This window comes from Enhydra lutris, unplaced genomic scaffold (genome assembly GCF_002288905.1).
Source record: "Enhydra lutris kenyoni isolate GAN:26980312 unplaced genomic scaffold, ASM228890v2 scaffoldscaffold23, whole genome shotgun sequence".
NCBI lineage: Eukaryota > Metazoa > Chordata > Mammalia > Carnivora > Mustelidae > Enhydra > Enhydra lutris.
Window position 1 is genome coordinate 14,511,148 of NW_019154107.1, and position 17,044 is coordinate 14,528,191.

At 36.9% G+C, this 17,044-nt stretch overlaps 1 protein-coding gene across 1 annotated transcript in view; it reads right to left on the minus strand.

Annotated features, from left to right (window-relative positions):
- Positions 1-17,044, minus strand: part of LOC111150534 (dystrophin) — a 2,087,545-nt gene that overhangs the window by 1,642,782 nt on the left and 427,719 nt on the right. Inside the window, exons 6-7 of the mRNA XM_022508030.1 lie at positions 12,998-13,170; positions 5,778-5,896 (exon numbers count right to left, since the gene is read on the minus strand). Of these exons, the coding sequence (XP_022363738.1) occupies positions 5,778-5,896; positions 12,998-13,170 (292 nt within the window). The remainder of the gene's footprint in view (positions 1-5,777; positions 5,897-12,997; positions 13,171-17,044) is intronic.

Here is a 17,044-nt window from a genome sequence, read left to right on the forward strand (position 1 = left end):
TTAGATTATACTTCATAATTTAAACTCCACAATCAAGTGAGAAACTACATTACTTAACTATAACAACGAATAATATTCATTTTAACAAATCAACTCCTATGAGAGAGAAAAAATATAAATCGGCTGTTTTCCAGAAGTAAAAATTGTGATAAAAGGACATGAGAGATTAGTACAAGATGCTAAATAATCTGGTATAAAGGGTAAATTCAGACCATGTGCACACATAGATATTGTTTTTAATGTTTTGGAGGTCTCCATGTTGCCTAAGTGGGTGAATTTGGGACAGTTATATCAAATTATTTCAGTCATCCAAATGACTGAAATGAATCAACAGAACAAAAAGCACATCAATTTACTACAGATTTGTTCAAATTGCCCTGAAAATATTCAGTATTCTATGCTATCTGAACTGAGAATAATGTAGAAGACACTATATCAAAAAGAAACTAAATTCACATTCATTCTCTCTCTCTCTCTGCCCCAACCCCCAACATGCCATTATTAACTTTTCAGGCTACTGGAAATGTTAACATATTTATTTGTTTTGGATTTCTGTTGCGACAAGCAATTTAAAGGTTTTCCATCAGGAAATAAGAGATTCCAACAATAAAATCTTAATGTTAATATAACCAACTGTATCACAATGTTAATATAACACCTGCATCCTCATTTCTATGTTAATATAATATTTGTATACTATTAGTGATGACCTTTCACCCATGTAGAAAGTTTCCATTTACTTATGTATTTTGCTATGTATTACTTCCATGCACAAAGTAATGCCTCATTGTCCCTTAAAGATTCTTTTTCTACAGTAGCAGTGATAAAAACTAAGGATGCCTCCAGATACTCCAGTAAAGTCATCTTCAACTGAAATATATTAAAGTGGCACTGGATTGTCAAGGCTAGTTATGCAATGCATCTGCCCATGGAAAAGACAAGTTGCACCGAAAAGAGTAAGGTCCAGGGTAAAACCTAAAAATAGTCAAGGATATTCTAATAAGTAGGTTATTCTAATGATATGCAGGCTAGGAATATGGTAATCACATTTCTCTGGACTTTTGCATTGGCCTTCAGCTTTCCTAAAGCCTCAGTAGATACCAACGCTAGTCTTTGTTCTAAGCAACGCTAATGAAAGTATACATTTAAATTATTTAACAGAGTTTCCCAAATTCCTTTGCTAAAAGGTTGTGCTCAGTATACATTAAGTAAATGAGATGGCAACACTAAATGTACCCCATTCTTTCGCTAATACAAGGCCATTTCTAATTTGCTTATTTCAACTGCAATCCACTGAAGTTCAAAATTAAGGAAATAGTTTCATTATTATTACATTTAATGCTATTAAATTATATAATTCGGTTTTAATAATCAAATTTTAATGTTTCTTTAGAAAAGAAATCTTGGAAAACGTGGTCTCCTGCTGACATAATAGGAACATTATTTTGCTATTATCATATCTGCATAAGCAGAAGATGATACTTTCCATTTTCCATAACAGAATAACTAGACTAAAAATTGTTCTTCAAAGATATTCAGGATTTAGTTTTAGATAGTAACAACTTATGGTATCTCGAAAGTCTCTCTGCCAGAGATAATGATATAAATCAATTTAAAAAAGGCACAAAGCAACATATTTTGTACAGGTTACTTTCTTATCAAAAAGGCAATGGCCATTTTTTACCCATGTTCTACTAAAACACTTTTTTTTAATATATGGAAAAAGGAACATTTTACACTGCAGAGAGTTTGGTTCTAAAGAATCTGAGGTACTTAAAATAAAAATTTCTAGGTGAAATCATATACATAGGGAATACCAATATATACTCCAAACTCACTACATTTTCTGAGATAAAAAGGTATCTATAGTGGGTACTAGAAAAAAAAAAAGTCCAAGTGATATGAAATGAGTATGCATGTCCATAAAAAGTTCCAGTTATTTAAGTTAACAACACCTTTCTGAGGTGGTATGGACTTCCTCTTTCAGTCTTAATGTAGTGTAAACTACTTACTAATATTTCTTGTTGTTAGGGAATCAAAATGTGATGGTTGGAACAAAGAGGAAAGAAAAAAACACTGCTTGCTCAAACCACTGGTACCCAAAAGAGAGGCCTTAAAAGCATTCTTCTCTTTTACGGCAAATATATTCCCTTGGATTTTTTAAAAGCTAATAAACTGCATGGATACAAAGTTAAATCTGAAACCATTCATTTCAAGAGTATAACTTTCCACAAGGCAGAGCTTATTCTTGGAAAAGCAGACTCTAAAAACAACTGAAGATGGATGCAGGGATTAGCCAAGCAGAAAATACAATCTGTCATTATTCTCATGAAGTTAAAATGAAGTGAATTAAAACCAAACTAATTGGCTTGTAAATGTCATTTTGAGGTTACAAATGTTTCTCCCAAGCCATAGTGTTCCTCAAATTTGACTCTCGTCATTCTTTTTTTTCATTCTGAAGTTACCCCGGTAAATAAGTGAGGGCATTTCCACATCACTCTGCATATCCCAAAAGGAAATGATTTATAATAGTAACATGCAAAAGATATCTAAAACCAGCACAATTTTTATCCCCGATTTTTTTTATTCCTTTAAAAAGAATATCTTCACTTTGTTATTCACATGAAAAAGCTGACAAAGCATTCTCTTAATGCAGAAAGTGCTGTGTGTATTGGCAAACAAACTAATTTCTTGAAACTCAAGGAAGCAAACAATAATTGTGGGTATATAAAACCCATAATGAAAGTAGTAAGCATGTCTTACAGGGTAATCGTGATAGAAAATGAATCGCCTAATTCACAATAGGATATATTTTAAAGGAGATAAACCTTGTATATCCATGAGCAAAAAGACACATAAATTATTAAACAATTTTACCCTAGTAGTACTTATTTTTGCATATGTTAACATTTAAACACAGCAGAAACAGCTCCTGAAATTGCTTATGCTAATGCTTACAGCTACTCATTTTAAAAGCCAATTCCTATTAAAACCAAACCGCAGGCCTCAAAACACCAGTTAAAGCCAAACAAAGCATACCAAAGTCAATATATGCAAGACATGAAAACCTCCAAATTATATTTCAATGACTTTTTAATTTATAAGTCAACCCAATCAGCAAAGCATAAGTTTAAAATTCTAAAAACATTTTTGGCAAGTATTTCTTAACCCAAATATCACTTCAATCCCCCAAAATATAAACCTTCCCAAACATAAAGCAAAATGTTTTATTAACCTCCTAAAAAGCATATTAGATACAAAATAAAAATCACTTTGGAGAACAGCTGACATCATCATGCATAAGCTAAAGAACCAATATCTGGTTAAATAAAAATACGAACATCTCAAAGGTAATTACCATACAGAGCATGAAAGAAGTCCATAAATTGCCCATGTTAGGTACATCGAAGAGAGTGTTCTAAGCTTAAACTCTTACAAATGCTTTTCTTTTGTAACTAATGAATCAGTGAATAAAAATCCTTATGATGTAGTTAATATTTTTCTCTTTCAATTATCATTGATATCATCTCTAGAAAAATTCTGAACAATTTCTAGATGCATATTTGGGTATTCCCTTAACACACTGGCAGGAACTGACATATACCTAAAAATATAAGATTTATGTTGAATCCTTATCCTACTGACAGCCATAAATAAACTGTAATAAACCATTTTAGGAGACAGAACACTCTTTGAATTGGAAGCGAGCCAATGAACAGAAAGGGTTTTCAGACTGAAGATTTTACTGGCAAAATGAAACCATAACCAGTGGTTTGCTCTCTATTAATCGGCTTGCATTTCATATTATATTTGGTTGATTTTGAATTGTTGTTTCAGATATTATAATGGTCTACAGGATGTACATTTCAATATATACTTTCCACTTAGGAAAATGTGCGGAATTGGGTATATCAGGCTATTTTATGCTATAAAATACATCACTCATGTAACTGCCCTTTTCTGATTACAGGCTTATCAATCTACTTTCTGATTATGAAGTGGACACCTATTCGGTGTCCCTATTTCACTGATTCAAAGGAAGACTTAAGAACAAAAGCCATTTTGGCCATTTTATCACTTAACAAGAAAAAGATCTATTTTAAACCATATTTTATGAAGATCTATTTTAAACCATATTTTATGAAGGATAGGGCACATACAAGAATAACTAGAACATATATCCCAAATATTGGGAATTGGTTACCATGTATGGTTTTAATGAAAAATAAAACACAATTTAAATAGACTTATCCTTCAAATCTATACACTATGGCTCTTACCCTTACAGGTCAGAGTTTATATTTTCATTACATCTGCCTTTCTCTACCTCAATGGAGTATGAAAAAACATGTAAATCACTATGGGAGTCAATAGTGAGGCAACCCTCTCCCATCCTGCAAAACAAAGAAATATGATTGATATGATTTCTTCCTTGAGTGATACAATTTCTTCCTTAGAGCTAAACCAGGGCAGGAGGGATGCCTATCATCTACTGAAGCAACACGAAGAGTTTACAGGAGTCAGTGCTAAATTATGCATTATTTAAAGCAGAAGAAACATTTTTAATGAACTTAATCTGATTTCAACCTCAGAAATACATTTGTGCTATTATAATTTTCCTTCCCAAGTACATGTGCGTACTAAGAACAATGTTTCAGTCAATTACATGTGAGTATTCTGGTTCTTATCATAGCTAAATATCTCATTTAAAATGACTGAATTTTCATTTTGATTAATATATCCTCTTTTGAGTTTAAAATTATGCCCCCCCCACTGTCACCATATGGATCTGCTGTCAATAAGATGAGGTAATCAGGTCTGCATCAAAGAGGATTAGATTCTAGTGGTTGATAAATTCACCCCTGAAAGAATATCCTCTGAGTTATTTCTGAGCTTTTCCTGAGGAGACCTATTACCACCACTCAATCTCCTTAGTTAGAACTGATTCCATATTCCCAAAACCATTTAGTTACATAACCGTACCCAAATATCAGCTCCACAGACACAGGTTCTCCAAAAATTGTGGTTTTAGAGTATGGGAAAGCCTCAAGAAAGTGAGAACAGAGTTTGCAAGGTCAAACAAGTTGGAAAACAAAAAAGGTGCCTCATAGGTTAGAAGAAAAACAGAAGTCAAGAATCATTATCCGTCTAACCCATGTGTCTGGAAAGTATGTAGTTATATAGCACCAGAGATAATGATGACATTTACTTAAGTGTAATATAATAAAAATATAAATACAGTGCTGCTTGTCAACTGAAGCAGAAAATGAATAACCGTCCAATGGAGGAAGTCCCCCAGAATGACAAAATGTAACAGAAGCAGTGCCAGGAATAGATTTCCTGATTTAAACAGTAAACCATGTTGCCTTTTATAGAGCATATGAATGAAACTGGCAAGAGTAGCTAATTAATTATAGCTGATTAGTCTATCAAATCTTTTGGTAGAGTAAGCAAAACATGAACTTTTTTTATAACTATTTGGAGTCAACGCACTTCAAATGCAGTATGCTTTATCCATGAGACATACACATTCAAAAGCCTTGGAATTCTTTCTCAATTTACACTTTAGTTTTGGATAATGGTATTTTGAGAACTAAAACCATATAGGGCAATTCATAATATGTTGCAAGGTGAAAGAACATTTTAAATACACCCAGGGTATAGAAAAATATATAATGCATAGTATCTCTTCTGTGCTTAGTTTGTAGAAATGTTAAATCTGAGACAATAAATATTAAACTGTACTAAAAACTGTGATAGTCCAGAAATGTACCAACCTTCAGGATCAAGCAGTTTCTCTATGCCTAATTGATATTTGGCAACGTTGAATGCATGTTCCAGTCGCTGTGCAGCTGACTGCTGGCCAACCACACTATTCCAATCAAACAGGTCTGGCCTGAAATGCACACACATAAAGACCAAATATAAATCAACTTACAATATTTCCTGAGATTCACTTTATTTCTGATTTTTAATTGACAACACATGCCCATCATGTTGAGTGTTACTCTTCATGACCCCTCAACAATGCTTTTCATTTAACAGGTCACAATTTTACTTGAAAATCCTGAAGAAAACAAGGGAGAATTTATTATCCCTTGCCAAGTAACAAAAATATATTGATGCCATCCAGTCTCAGAAATTTGAATGCCAACCATTTGCCGGTAACTTCCAATTTTATAAGCCTAGCCCAGACCTCTTCCCTGAACTCTGGACTTTAGATTTATCCACTTGTTCAGTGTCTCCACTTAAGAGTCATCACAAGACTCAGGTGTCCAAAACTGAGCTTCTGGTATTCAGTCCCATCACACTCCCCCAACCCACCTCCTTCTCTTATAGCTCTTCTTTCCTCAATGATCAAGGACAAGTTCAAATTCACAGTGGCTCAGATGGAAATATTGGAGTCTAACTTGACAACTCTCACTCTCACACAACACTTAACTTGGAAATATATTCAGAATTTGACCACTTCTCACTGCCCTTGCAGCCATCACCTCCATCCAAACCACCATTTTATCTTGGATGGATGATTTAATTTATTAACTTTCTAACTGCTCCCCCACTCCCACCCTTGCTCTTATTAATCTATTCTCAGCAAAGCTGCCAGAGTGATGTGTTAAAATGTTTCATCATAGGGGCACCTGGGTGGCTCAGTGGGTTAAGCCTCTGCCTTCAGCTTGGATCATGATCCCAGGGTCCTGGGATCGAGCCCAGCATTGGGCTCTCTGCTCAGAGGCGAGCCTGCTTCCTCCTCTCTCCCTCTCTGTCTGCCTCTCTGCCTACTTGTGACCTCTGTCTGTCAAATAAATAAATAAAATATTTAAAAAAATGTTTCATCATAAATTTCTTCTCAAATCCCTGCTATCAGGGAGTAAAATTCACTGATTTAACTGTGACCTACAAGGCCCTACATGGTTTAGCTCCCTGTTAACCCTCAGATTTGATTCCTTGCTTCTCTCCTCATATTCCTGAAACAGACTAGTAGCTTCTGTGTTTGCATGTGCTGCTCTCTCTGCCTGGAATTCTCTTCCCTCAGACATGGACATGGCTCACTCCTCCACTTCCTTTGTATCTTTCCTTGAAAGTCGTATTATTGGTGAGTCCTTCAACGTACTCATTTCCTATCCCTTTCTTTCTCATCACCACTTACTACTATTTAATATTTTATATATTTAATTAATCTTGTCTATATATCTGTTTCCCCCACTAGAATGCAGAATATATAATTTTTTCGCCTGTTTTGTTCACTTCTAGAAACCCAGCATCACACACAGAAGAAGGTCCATAAATATTTGTTAACGAAATATGTGTTGACTAGATAAATTTTGTTGACATGCAACCAGAGAATGGATGAAAACATAATATATGAATACCATTTTACTTGATAATAGAGAAAACACGAAGAACAAGAGGGAGTTCTTACCCTATAAAGACTTAAAACCTTATAAGGAAAAAATGCACACATCATAAGTTAAAATAAATACTAGATGTGAAAAATACAGATAATAAGATACCAGGTTTTCTAAAATTTGAAGATGTCAAGAAATATTTTTTTGAGGCTTAAGGGTACCTTAAATGGTGGTTTGGGTTTAGATTTAAGAAGTTTCTGAGAATATTCTGAGTTGTATGGATATTTAAAAATCAAAGTTCTTATGGAAGAAAAAAAGCAGAATGTGTTCAGTCAGACCTCCCAGGCCTGGCTCCATTGAGAGATTTTCAGTATCTAGAATGGGCAGGAGATAGTGTTCCAAGGAAGGGGAACGAAGATGAGTTTGTGAGAGGCAGCGGCTGTTTAAGGAATTACAATTTACCCCAACAACACTGAAAACCATTAGTCCGGTGGTTCTTTGCCTTTTCTGGATCACAGATACCTTTGAGAGTCTGATGAGCACTATAAAACTTTTATCCATACACAAAGCTATCTTTACACATAACTTACACAGAATTTTAGGACAATTGGGTCTGTCAATGGACTCCTGCTTAAGACCTCATGATCTATTGGCGTGCTTGGCTGGCTCAGTGGGTTAAAGCCACTGCCTTCGGCTCAGGTCATGATCTCAGGGTCCTGGGATGGAGCCCTGCGTGGGGCTCTCTGCTCAGCAGGGAGCCTGCTTCCCTTCCTCTCTCTGCCTGCCTCTCTGCCCACTTGTGATCTCTGTCCGTCAAATGAATAAATAAAATCTTAAAAAAAAAAAAAGAACTCATGATCTGCAAGTAAGGAAATTATAAGGATGGTCTTAACTGTTGTTTTCAAAAACTGAAAATAAAGGTACAACTTGCTCATTTGACTCTCATTTCCTTTTCTTTACTTGAAGCTACCCTGATTAATTTACCAGAATTTTGTCTACTTCTTAGGAAGTATAATGTGCCCTCTATACTCCAAGTTACCCAGAAGAGCTAACAGTATTTTAGAACCTAAAATATGTATAAGTTGGGAGCTGACTCTAGTACTGGTAAGACTATTAGAAATACAAATTAAATTCTAGACAATTTGGGGAAGTTTTTTTTTTTAATTTATTTTCAGCATAACAGTATTCATTGTTTTTGTACCACACCCAGTGCTCCATGCAGTCCGTGCCCTCTCTAATACCCACTACCTGGTTCCCCCAACCTCCCACCCCCCCACCTCTTCAAACCCTTCAGATTGTTTTTCAGAGTCCATAGTCTCTCATTGTTCACCGCCCCTTCCAATTTCCCCCAACTCCCTTCTCCTAACTCCCCATGTCCTCCATGCTATTTGTTATGCTCCACAAATAAGTGAAACCATATGATAATTGACTCTCTCTGCTTGACTTATTTCACTCAGCATAATCTCTTCCAGTCCCGTCCATGTTGCTACAAAAGTTGGGTATTCATCCTTTCTGATGGAGGCATAATACTCCATGGTGTATATGGACCACATCTTCCTTATCCATTCATCCGTATTTGGGGAAGTTTTAACTTCACTATGCAACCTCTGCCTTACCTTCTTTTCTACACCTCTCAGCAAGGGAAATGGGAAAGATTATAGGTGGGAGAGTGTGGGAGACTAGCTTTCTCACCTGCAGTACAATCAACAAGGTTAAGTCAGTAGCATGCAAAAGAATAGAGTTGCTTATTCATTCTAACCCTTCTCCCTTTATGCCCTTCTCCTCTTGGCCATGAACTAATCACCTGGGTGAGGAGCTATCTAAGTCATATTATCTATTTGAGCTTCAGTGTTTTCATTTTAAAAAGAAGAAAATGTGCTGAATGGCCTTTGTTGTCCCTTCTAGCCTTAAAATTAACATTTTAAATCATTAAAATTTATCATTAATTAACATTTTAAATGACTCTGACTTCCAAATGCATAAAGAATTGTAAGACTAACCAACTGCAGAAGAAAGTTACATATCTTCCCATGCTAACCCAAATCTGAATCCATAAATAGGAATGCCAACCAAAGTTCACCAGTCTTTTGAGGAAACAGACAAGTTGAAGAAGACAACATAGCCTAGTAGATAAGCAGAGCCCTCTATAAATTCAAATCTTGGCTCTACCACATATTAACCAAATAGTCTAAGGTAAATAATGCACCCTGTCTGTGCCTCAGTTTCCCAATATGTGCAATGGGACTAATTATAGTATCTATGTCCTGAAAAACAGGTGGAATATTTTAATTAGAAAAGTGCCTACAAAATATCATTAACTTAATAAATATTAACTTCTATTACTTTGTTCTAAGGTAAATTATATTTGTGAAATAACAGTAATGCATTTTCAACTTATAGACTCATGCCAAACACACCTATAACCTACATATATAAATGTCACAGACACTGTCAATTCAAGAATACTATAAGACAGGAGGGTGGTGGGTGGGATGGGTGAAAGGGAATAAGAGATACAGGCTTCCAGTCACGGAATGAATAAGTCAAGGGAATAAAAGGCATAGCAGAGAGAATGTAGTCAATGATACTGTAATGGCATTGCATTGTGACAGATGGTAGATCCACTTGTGTTGGGCATAGCATAATGTATATAGTTGTTGAACCACTATGCTGTACACCTGAAACTAATGTAACATTGCATGTCAGCTATACTCCAAAGAAATTTTTCTAAGAATATTATAATAACAAAATGGAAAGTGGCGAGGAGAGAAAAGGAGGAAGTACATATGTGATAATTTGTCATCTGTTATATATGGTAGTCAACATATCTTGTCTAAACCTGATGAAACAAGGTACACCAAGACCACTTAAAGTAAAGCAGACAACAATTTCAAGAATGAAATGATCAGGGGTGCCTGGGCAGCTCCGTCAGTCAAGCATCTGCCTTTGGCTCAGATCATCTCAGGGTCCTGGGATCAAACCCTGCGTCAGCCTCTCTGCTCAACAGAAAGTCTGCTTCTCACTCTGTGTGCACTCTCTCTCTCTCTCAAATAAATTCTTTAAGAAATTTTTAAAAAGAATGAAATGATTATATGATAGTAATCAAATTAGGAAATAGATGGGGATAAGAGATAATATTTGTGGGCTTCATATCAAGGAGTAAATCCATCTACTGCCAGACACCAATTATCAGGAAATAAAAATACATAATTATGAAAAACATGAGAAAGAATAAAAGAAGTTGCCAACAGTAAGCATTTGTAGCAAGTGGATGGTGACGGGGTAAGGTTGGGGTCATGAAGACATATTCATTTTTTTTTTTCCTTTGCAGCTCCCCATGTCTCACTTTTTTTTTTAAACCACATGCTATGTTATCTCTATGGTAATAAATTAAAATGAAGAATTAGGAAGAAAATTTAATTGTAACATCATACTTATTGCAACTTATTGTATATTTTGAGCAATTTCTAGTCAATTATCCTTCAGTTTTCCCACAAAAGTAGAATCTGGCTCCCTTTTAACTGTACTGTAGTCAGCTTTGTGCTTTAATATAATACTTCTAATTTCCTACATATTAAGATAAAATTTAGCCTTAAATAGACATAAAGCCATCAATACCCTAATCTTTGGCAAGATTCTTTGTCAATCCCTATGCTCTATAATAAGTGCATGCCATTGTTCTATAGAGCTTAGTCACTCAATTATTGAAATCAGAACACCTCATGACATTCCTAAGCGTACCAAGGACAATCACCTTGGAACAGAAAGTTCCAAGCATTTTTTTTTCTTTAGACAAACAATATGAACATCTGTCAAAGACAAAAAGAAGAGGGAGATGGTTCATGAAAGAGCATTATCAACTGTGAGAAACCTCTTGAAAAGTAACTATGTTATGTACGAAAAGGGAGTTACTGATGATTCATTCAATATGACAGGAGAGAAGATATAAATGATATTCTGAGAGAGAAAGATGGGTCAGGGACAGCTGCAGCAGGGCAATCTGAAAATGTTTACTGTCTTACAAATATATTCAGAAATTATGAAATATAATATTAACAAACGAACGTAGTGTGTGAACATGCTGGCAGGACTGAAGCCTTCCACTTGAAAGGAAAATGCTGAAGAGCCAACAAGGACCGTCTAACCTGATCCTCGATATTTCTGTTCATCTGCAAACGTGTACATGAACAGCAAGATCAATATGTTCAGGCCGTTAGAAGCATGTGGCTGCATAAATCAGCACTGACTTATCATGCAGAATAAATGCCTCTATCCCTTCTCATCTGGCTGTACTGAAGCTGTGCAGTATTTTTCTTCTTGTCATACTTAGGAAAAACGACGTGTTAACACTGCTTAACATGCCAAATGAGTGTGAGCTTGCCTCCTTTTGAAAATCAGGTTGCTGAATCATTCACCTGGAAACTCAGTCTGGATGGGGTTAATTAAATCCAGCTGGAGCAAGACACCTGACAAAGCTGCTTATTGAGAGAGCATTTGTTCTTGGATTGAGCTTTAGCACGAAGAAAATTTATATTCTGGACTTTTCTAGAAACAAGACTGGCATAGGGAAATGGGAGACTCGTCAAGAAAAGAAAGATCAAAGTCAGAAAAAGATAAGCTGCTTTGAAAATCAGGACAGATGCTGTCCAGTGGCATTTCAAACACAGTTAATAAGGCAATGTATTTGACCCTGGGGATTGAGCTGGATAAAAGAGATGGGTAACAGGAAAACCAAAGCAGATATCCCTTAGAGTGAATGTATTATACATAGAATATATATTTCTATGTTACATATAATATAAACGACTGCATTATATGTACGTATTTCCCATGCTGTTTTGCTTTTTCTTGATCTGTTAATATTTCATTTACTAAGCTTCTTTATACAAGAAAAAAGCAAACAACTATTTTGTTATCTTAGAAAATGTAAGTGTATGGAATACGGTTAAGAACATTTGGTTCACTGTATCACAATGAGTTCTTTTTACGAAGATCCACAGAACTCTCTTTCAGTGCTTTTAAAGCAATTGCCCTGCTGTTCCACAGCAATTGTTTCTTTTGATATTCTAAGCACTGAGTCATAGAATTAATTGTGGTCTGCTCTTTGCCTTGGTTGCTAAGATGTTCGGAACCTCTTTTAATCCGGAAATATAAAAAAATACACAGGGTCTTATGTATTTGCTATCTAAGTGTGTATCTGAGAAGAGTTTCTTTTTCACATTATTAATCAGATGATAGTAATTAATTTTGCTACAGCCACCCACATGAGATTTGGAACCATTTTATCTCTATTGTTTAGGCCCATACTAACACGGAATTTGTTTACAAAGACCAACTCCATTCTTACCCAACTTAGAATATAACCTTGATTTTCTGGAAGAGTCTGAATTTCAAACATGCTGGGACCCTCCCCTCCCACCATAACCACATTCATGCTCCAGTATTTTAATATTTCAACAACGAAATGATATATTACATAAAAAATAGGATATTCTTATTCGGTGCATTCCAATTGATAGATCAATGTGGTTAATTTAAGTACAGAACATGTCACATAGTAGAAAATTAGCTGGAATCACACTTAAGAAAAAGATAATCAGTCTCTAAATACTTACAAAAATTAGTCAATATCTTAGTAGTCTCCTTACCTATGACTGTGGATGAGAGCGTTCAAAGCCAGCCCATCAGACCAGCTGGTGGTGAAGTTAATGACATTAACCTGTGGATAATTATGAGTTGATTGTCGAACCCAGCTCAGGAGAATCTTTTCACTGTTGGTTTGTTGCAATCCAGCCATGATATTTTTCATTACATTTTTGACCTATGTGTGGAAAGAAATTTTCATAAGAAAATAAGAATTTCATGAGAAAATGCATTCCCTGAACAAGAACCACACAAACTCAAATTTAAATGTCCTAATCTTTGGTAATAAGTAATAGAAATTTTAGAGTCAATCAGTAATGAGGAATAATAGATTCTACCAGGACGGAGTCCATTCTAATTAGTTAGGAATCTATTCTGATTGGTTGGTGTCACGATACACCATTTACTGTACACATTTAATAACAGTCCTGGATTCTGCCACGTTAAACTATTAATTTTGTGCTTTTAGAATTGCTTATCTTCTTTCAGTGTATATACTAGAGAAGAGTGTACAAAAACATCAGACTTGTTATTGACCGAGGACTTAATTTTAGTGTTTTTAGGACAGAAAGAATGGCATGGTGGCTAGGAGAATGAGCTTATTTAATTTAAACTTAGGTTCAAATTTTACATTTGCTATTAACAAATTGTGCTAATTGGGCCATTTAATCTTTTTTAGGCCTCTGTTTCTTAAATATAAAAGGTTGTTTTAAGAATTAAAGGACAACTACAGTAAAATAAAATCCCTAGGTTTATACTATTACTTAAAATAATGCAAATTATGTTTACTGACCAAAATGAAAAAAAAAAGAACAGAAAAATGAGTTTGCCTATTAAAAGTAAAGAACAAAAAAATCAGCAAAAGAAAAAAGTATTTATCCCTAAAAACTGTGAATGTATTGCCTTGAGTTTTTATGTTTGTTTTTGTTCTGTAGTCAGTTCGGTTTCATTTTGTTATGACTTTTTTTAAGGACAGAGCTTCACATGCAATAAAAAAACAAAGGATACAAATGTCCAAAACATGGGTCCAGAACTCTGGCTCATTTATGAAGCCTCTTCGGTTACAGGAAATGCCATTTAAAAAACTGCTTTTATATAAAAAAAATTGTTACAAAATCCATACATACATACACAGTATAGGTCCCTAGAGGCACATCTTACCTCTCCAGAGGAGGTGAGAGACCTGTTCTGGTGTCCAGAAGCACAGGGCTGGTGCCCACCGCCAACCCCCCCCCCCCCCGCCCCTGCAAAGCAACCCAGGACGCTGTCACTGTTATTTCATGGTGTTCTTGATATATTGGACCTGATAAACGAATCTAAGAGCTCTTCTTTGAAACAGTCTTAGAAGAGTCATGTCACCTGAAGAAGGCATGCTCTCCAAATACATGAGGTGTCAGTTACTGTCACAGAGACCCATTCTCTCCTAGATGACAGGGCAAAGGTCAATATGAAGACTGAAGAGGGACCTGGTACTCTCTGAAGAAAAGAATCTTGGAAGGATCATTCTCAACAAAGTGCCTGGTATGAGCAGGGGCACCAAATGCAGACAAAACCGCTGGTGCCTGGAGGGTTGTCTTACTGGTTCTCACACCCCCCACCCTCTCTCCTCCTGCGGTACAAAATGCTTCCTGTGTCAGGTAACAGGCTCTGCCTGCATTGTCCCCTTACTCTTGTTTTAGGCAGAGAGGTTAAGGGCTTAAGGATGTGCAGCAGATGTAGGGAGAAGGGGAGGAATACTCAAGATGCCCTCACAGGCAGACTGCTTAGATGGAGCTAGGCCAAGTGGTGTCCTTTTGTGTAATCACCATGGGGCTGTGGGTGGGCCACTCTGTTCGTGACTTCCACCGCTGCTCCTGAAGAAGTCACAGCCCCTGTCCCAACACACATTGCCCCTGGCCACACTCCAGCCAGAGGAGGCAGGGATGATGGCCCGCGTGGCTTGGGTTGTAGGCACTGGCAGGACTTCAGAGTCCACAGAGTCGGCACTTTTTCTTCTTCGGGCTTTCTGGCTCTCGCCTGCAGTGTCTCCTCCTCTGAGCAACCTGGCCCCATCGTTAAAGATCACTTGCCCCTTGCAAGCAGGAAGGTGGCAAAGAAGCCAGGGGACCCGGCTGCACTGAAAGCCCCATCCGAGAACTTGGAGATCCTACAAGGAAGATAGACAGACGAGGACCACCGGGACACTGTGTAGGAAGTCTATCATGGAACAGCGCGAGCCCTACCTCTGTAGGCCGCAGGGCATCAGCGAGGGGAAGGGAGAAGGCGGGCAAAAGTCCCACACCCGCGCGGCGCGGGCTGGAAGGAGGCTGCTGAGGACACCACACAGCATAAGTGACCAAGTACCCGCATAACTCCGCCAGCAGGAGGCGGTCCTTGAGCAAGCACCTGAGCGTGCACCGGTGGGTGGGCGGAGCCTGGACGCCCTGGCTCTGGTCTGGTTTCAGGTTGGGGTCAGGGTCAAGTTCTGTGGGCGATGAAGCTCCGCCTCCCTCCCGCTCCTACCAGAAGATGGAAGAGAAGTGGAAACCCAGGCCGTGGGAAGGGAGAAAAAAGCCAGACTCTTGGTTTTATTTTTATTAGTTTCTGAGCATGGGACTCTCTCCTAAGCTTTGTGCAAATGATGTATTTCCAAGTTTCATTCTTCTAACTAATTTGATGCAGAAATTCATTCTCAACATTTCTCTGGGTTTCAAGAATGCAGTGACACCACATTATAGAACAAACTGTCTATATATTCTAGTAGAATCATAATTACTAGGCTACTTTTTAAATATAAGTCAGGCCCCTTATCATATACCTGAAGGAAATATATAAGTAAATGTGTTGAGTTTTTACCACCAAGGGCTTTCTTTTTGGAAAGTGTAAGGTCCATATACTACCAACATTTGTTCAGATGATTAATATTTATCGTGTATTCTAAATATGACATTTTATTTTGCTTCTTCATCCATGTAGAAGTTAACAAAGGCCTCACGGGAAAATACATATTTTATATCTCCAATGTTAGTCATCTTTTTATGAAAGAGTCAATGCAAATTTTAGGATAGACTGTTAAATCTAACTTTAAAATACTTAAAAAGGATTTGAGATGATGCTTTGTAAATGTGGTAATGATATGAAGATGTGAAATCTTTGCATATATTTATCACGATCCCTTGATAGCTAAATCTATTATTTAGAGGCAGATTATGCAGTTTTCTTAATTCCTTCCGACCTGCTTATTTAGTCAGTTACTCAGTGAATAAATAGGTCGAATAGTTATGTAAGCTATATCATTTTCTCATCATATTCTAAAGTTATAAGGTGCACAATCTCCATGCACAGTGATTACAAGACATAGACTTTTGTGTCCTGTGCTGAACCAGGGCTGGACTCAGCACCTACTGGCTCCGTGGTGGTGAGCTGCACTGATCGGGCAACCCTCCCATGATGAATTGGTTTCATTTGTGAAATGCTTTGGCCAGATTGCTCTCTATGCACATAATATTAAAGGACAACACGGTATTCAATCCAAAACTCCTTTAGCATCATTATGTCATTAATTCAGCTTATCAGCTCAGCCTCACCAGTACTGCTTCTTCTATTTGGGTACAAATGTTGCTAAGAAAATAATAATGGTAATAATAAAGGGTAATGTAAGATAATTAGTTCTTTTCCTACTTAAAAGGCAATTACCAAGAAATCTTTATTAAAGATCAACTTTCAGTCAGACACTGAGTTGGTCCTAAAGTGAGTCTTTTTTTTTTTTTAAGATTTATTTATTTGATAGACAGAGGTTACAAGTAGGCAGAGGCAGGCAGAGAGAGAGGAGGAAGCAGGCTCCCCGCCAAGCAGAGAGCCTGATGCGGGGCTCGATCCCAGGACCCTGGAATCATGACCTGAGCTGAAGGCAGAGGCTTTAACCCACTGAGCCACCCAGGCACCCCCTAAAGTGAGTCTTAAAGCAGAAAAATTTTCTACCTTTTGGGCTTACAGTCCCTAAGCAAGAAAATCAATTTAAACAAATGTGTGTGTGTGTGTGTGTGTGTGTGTGTGTGTGTGTGTGTGTGTGT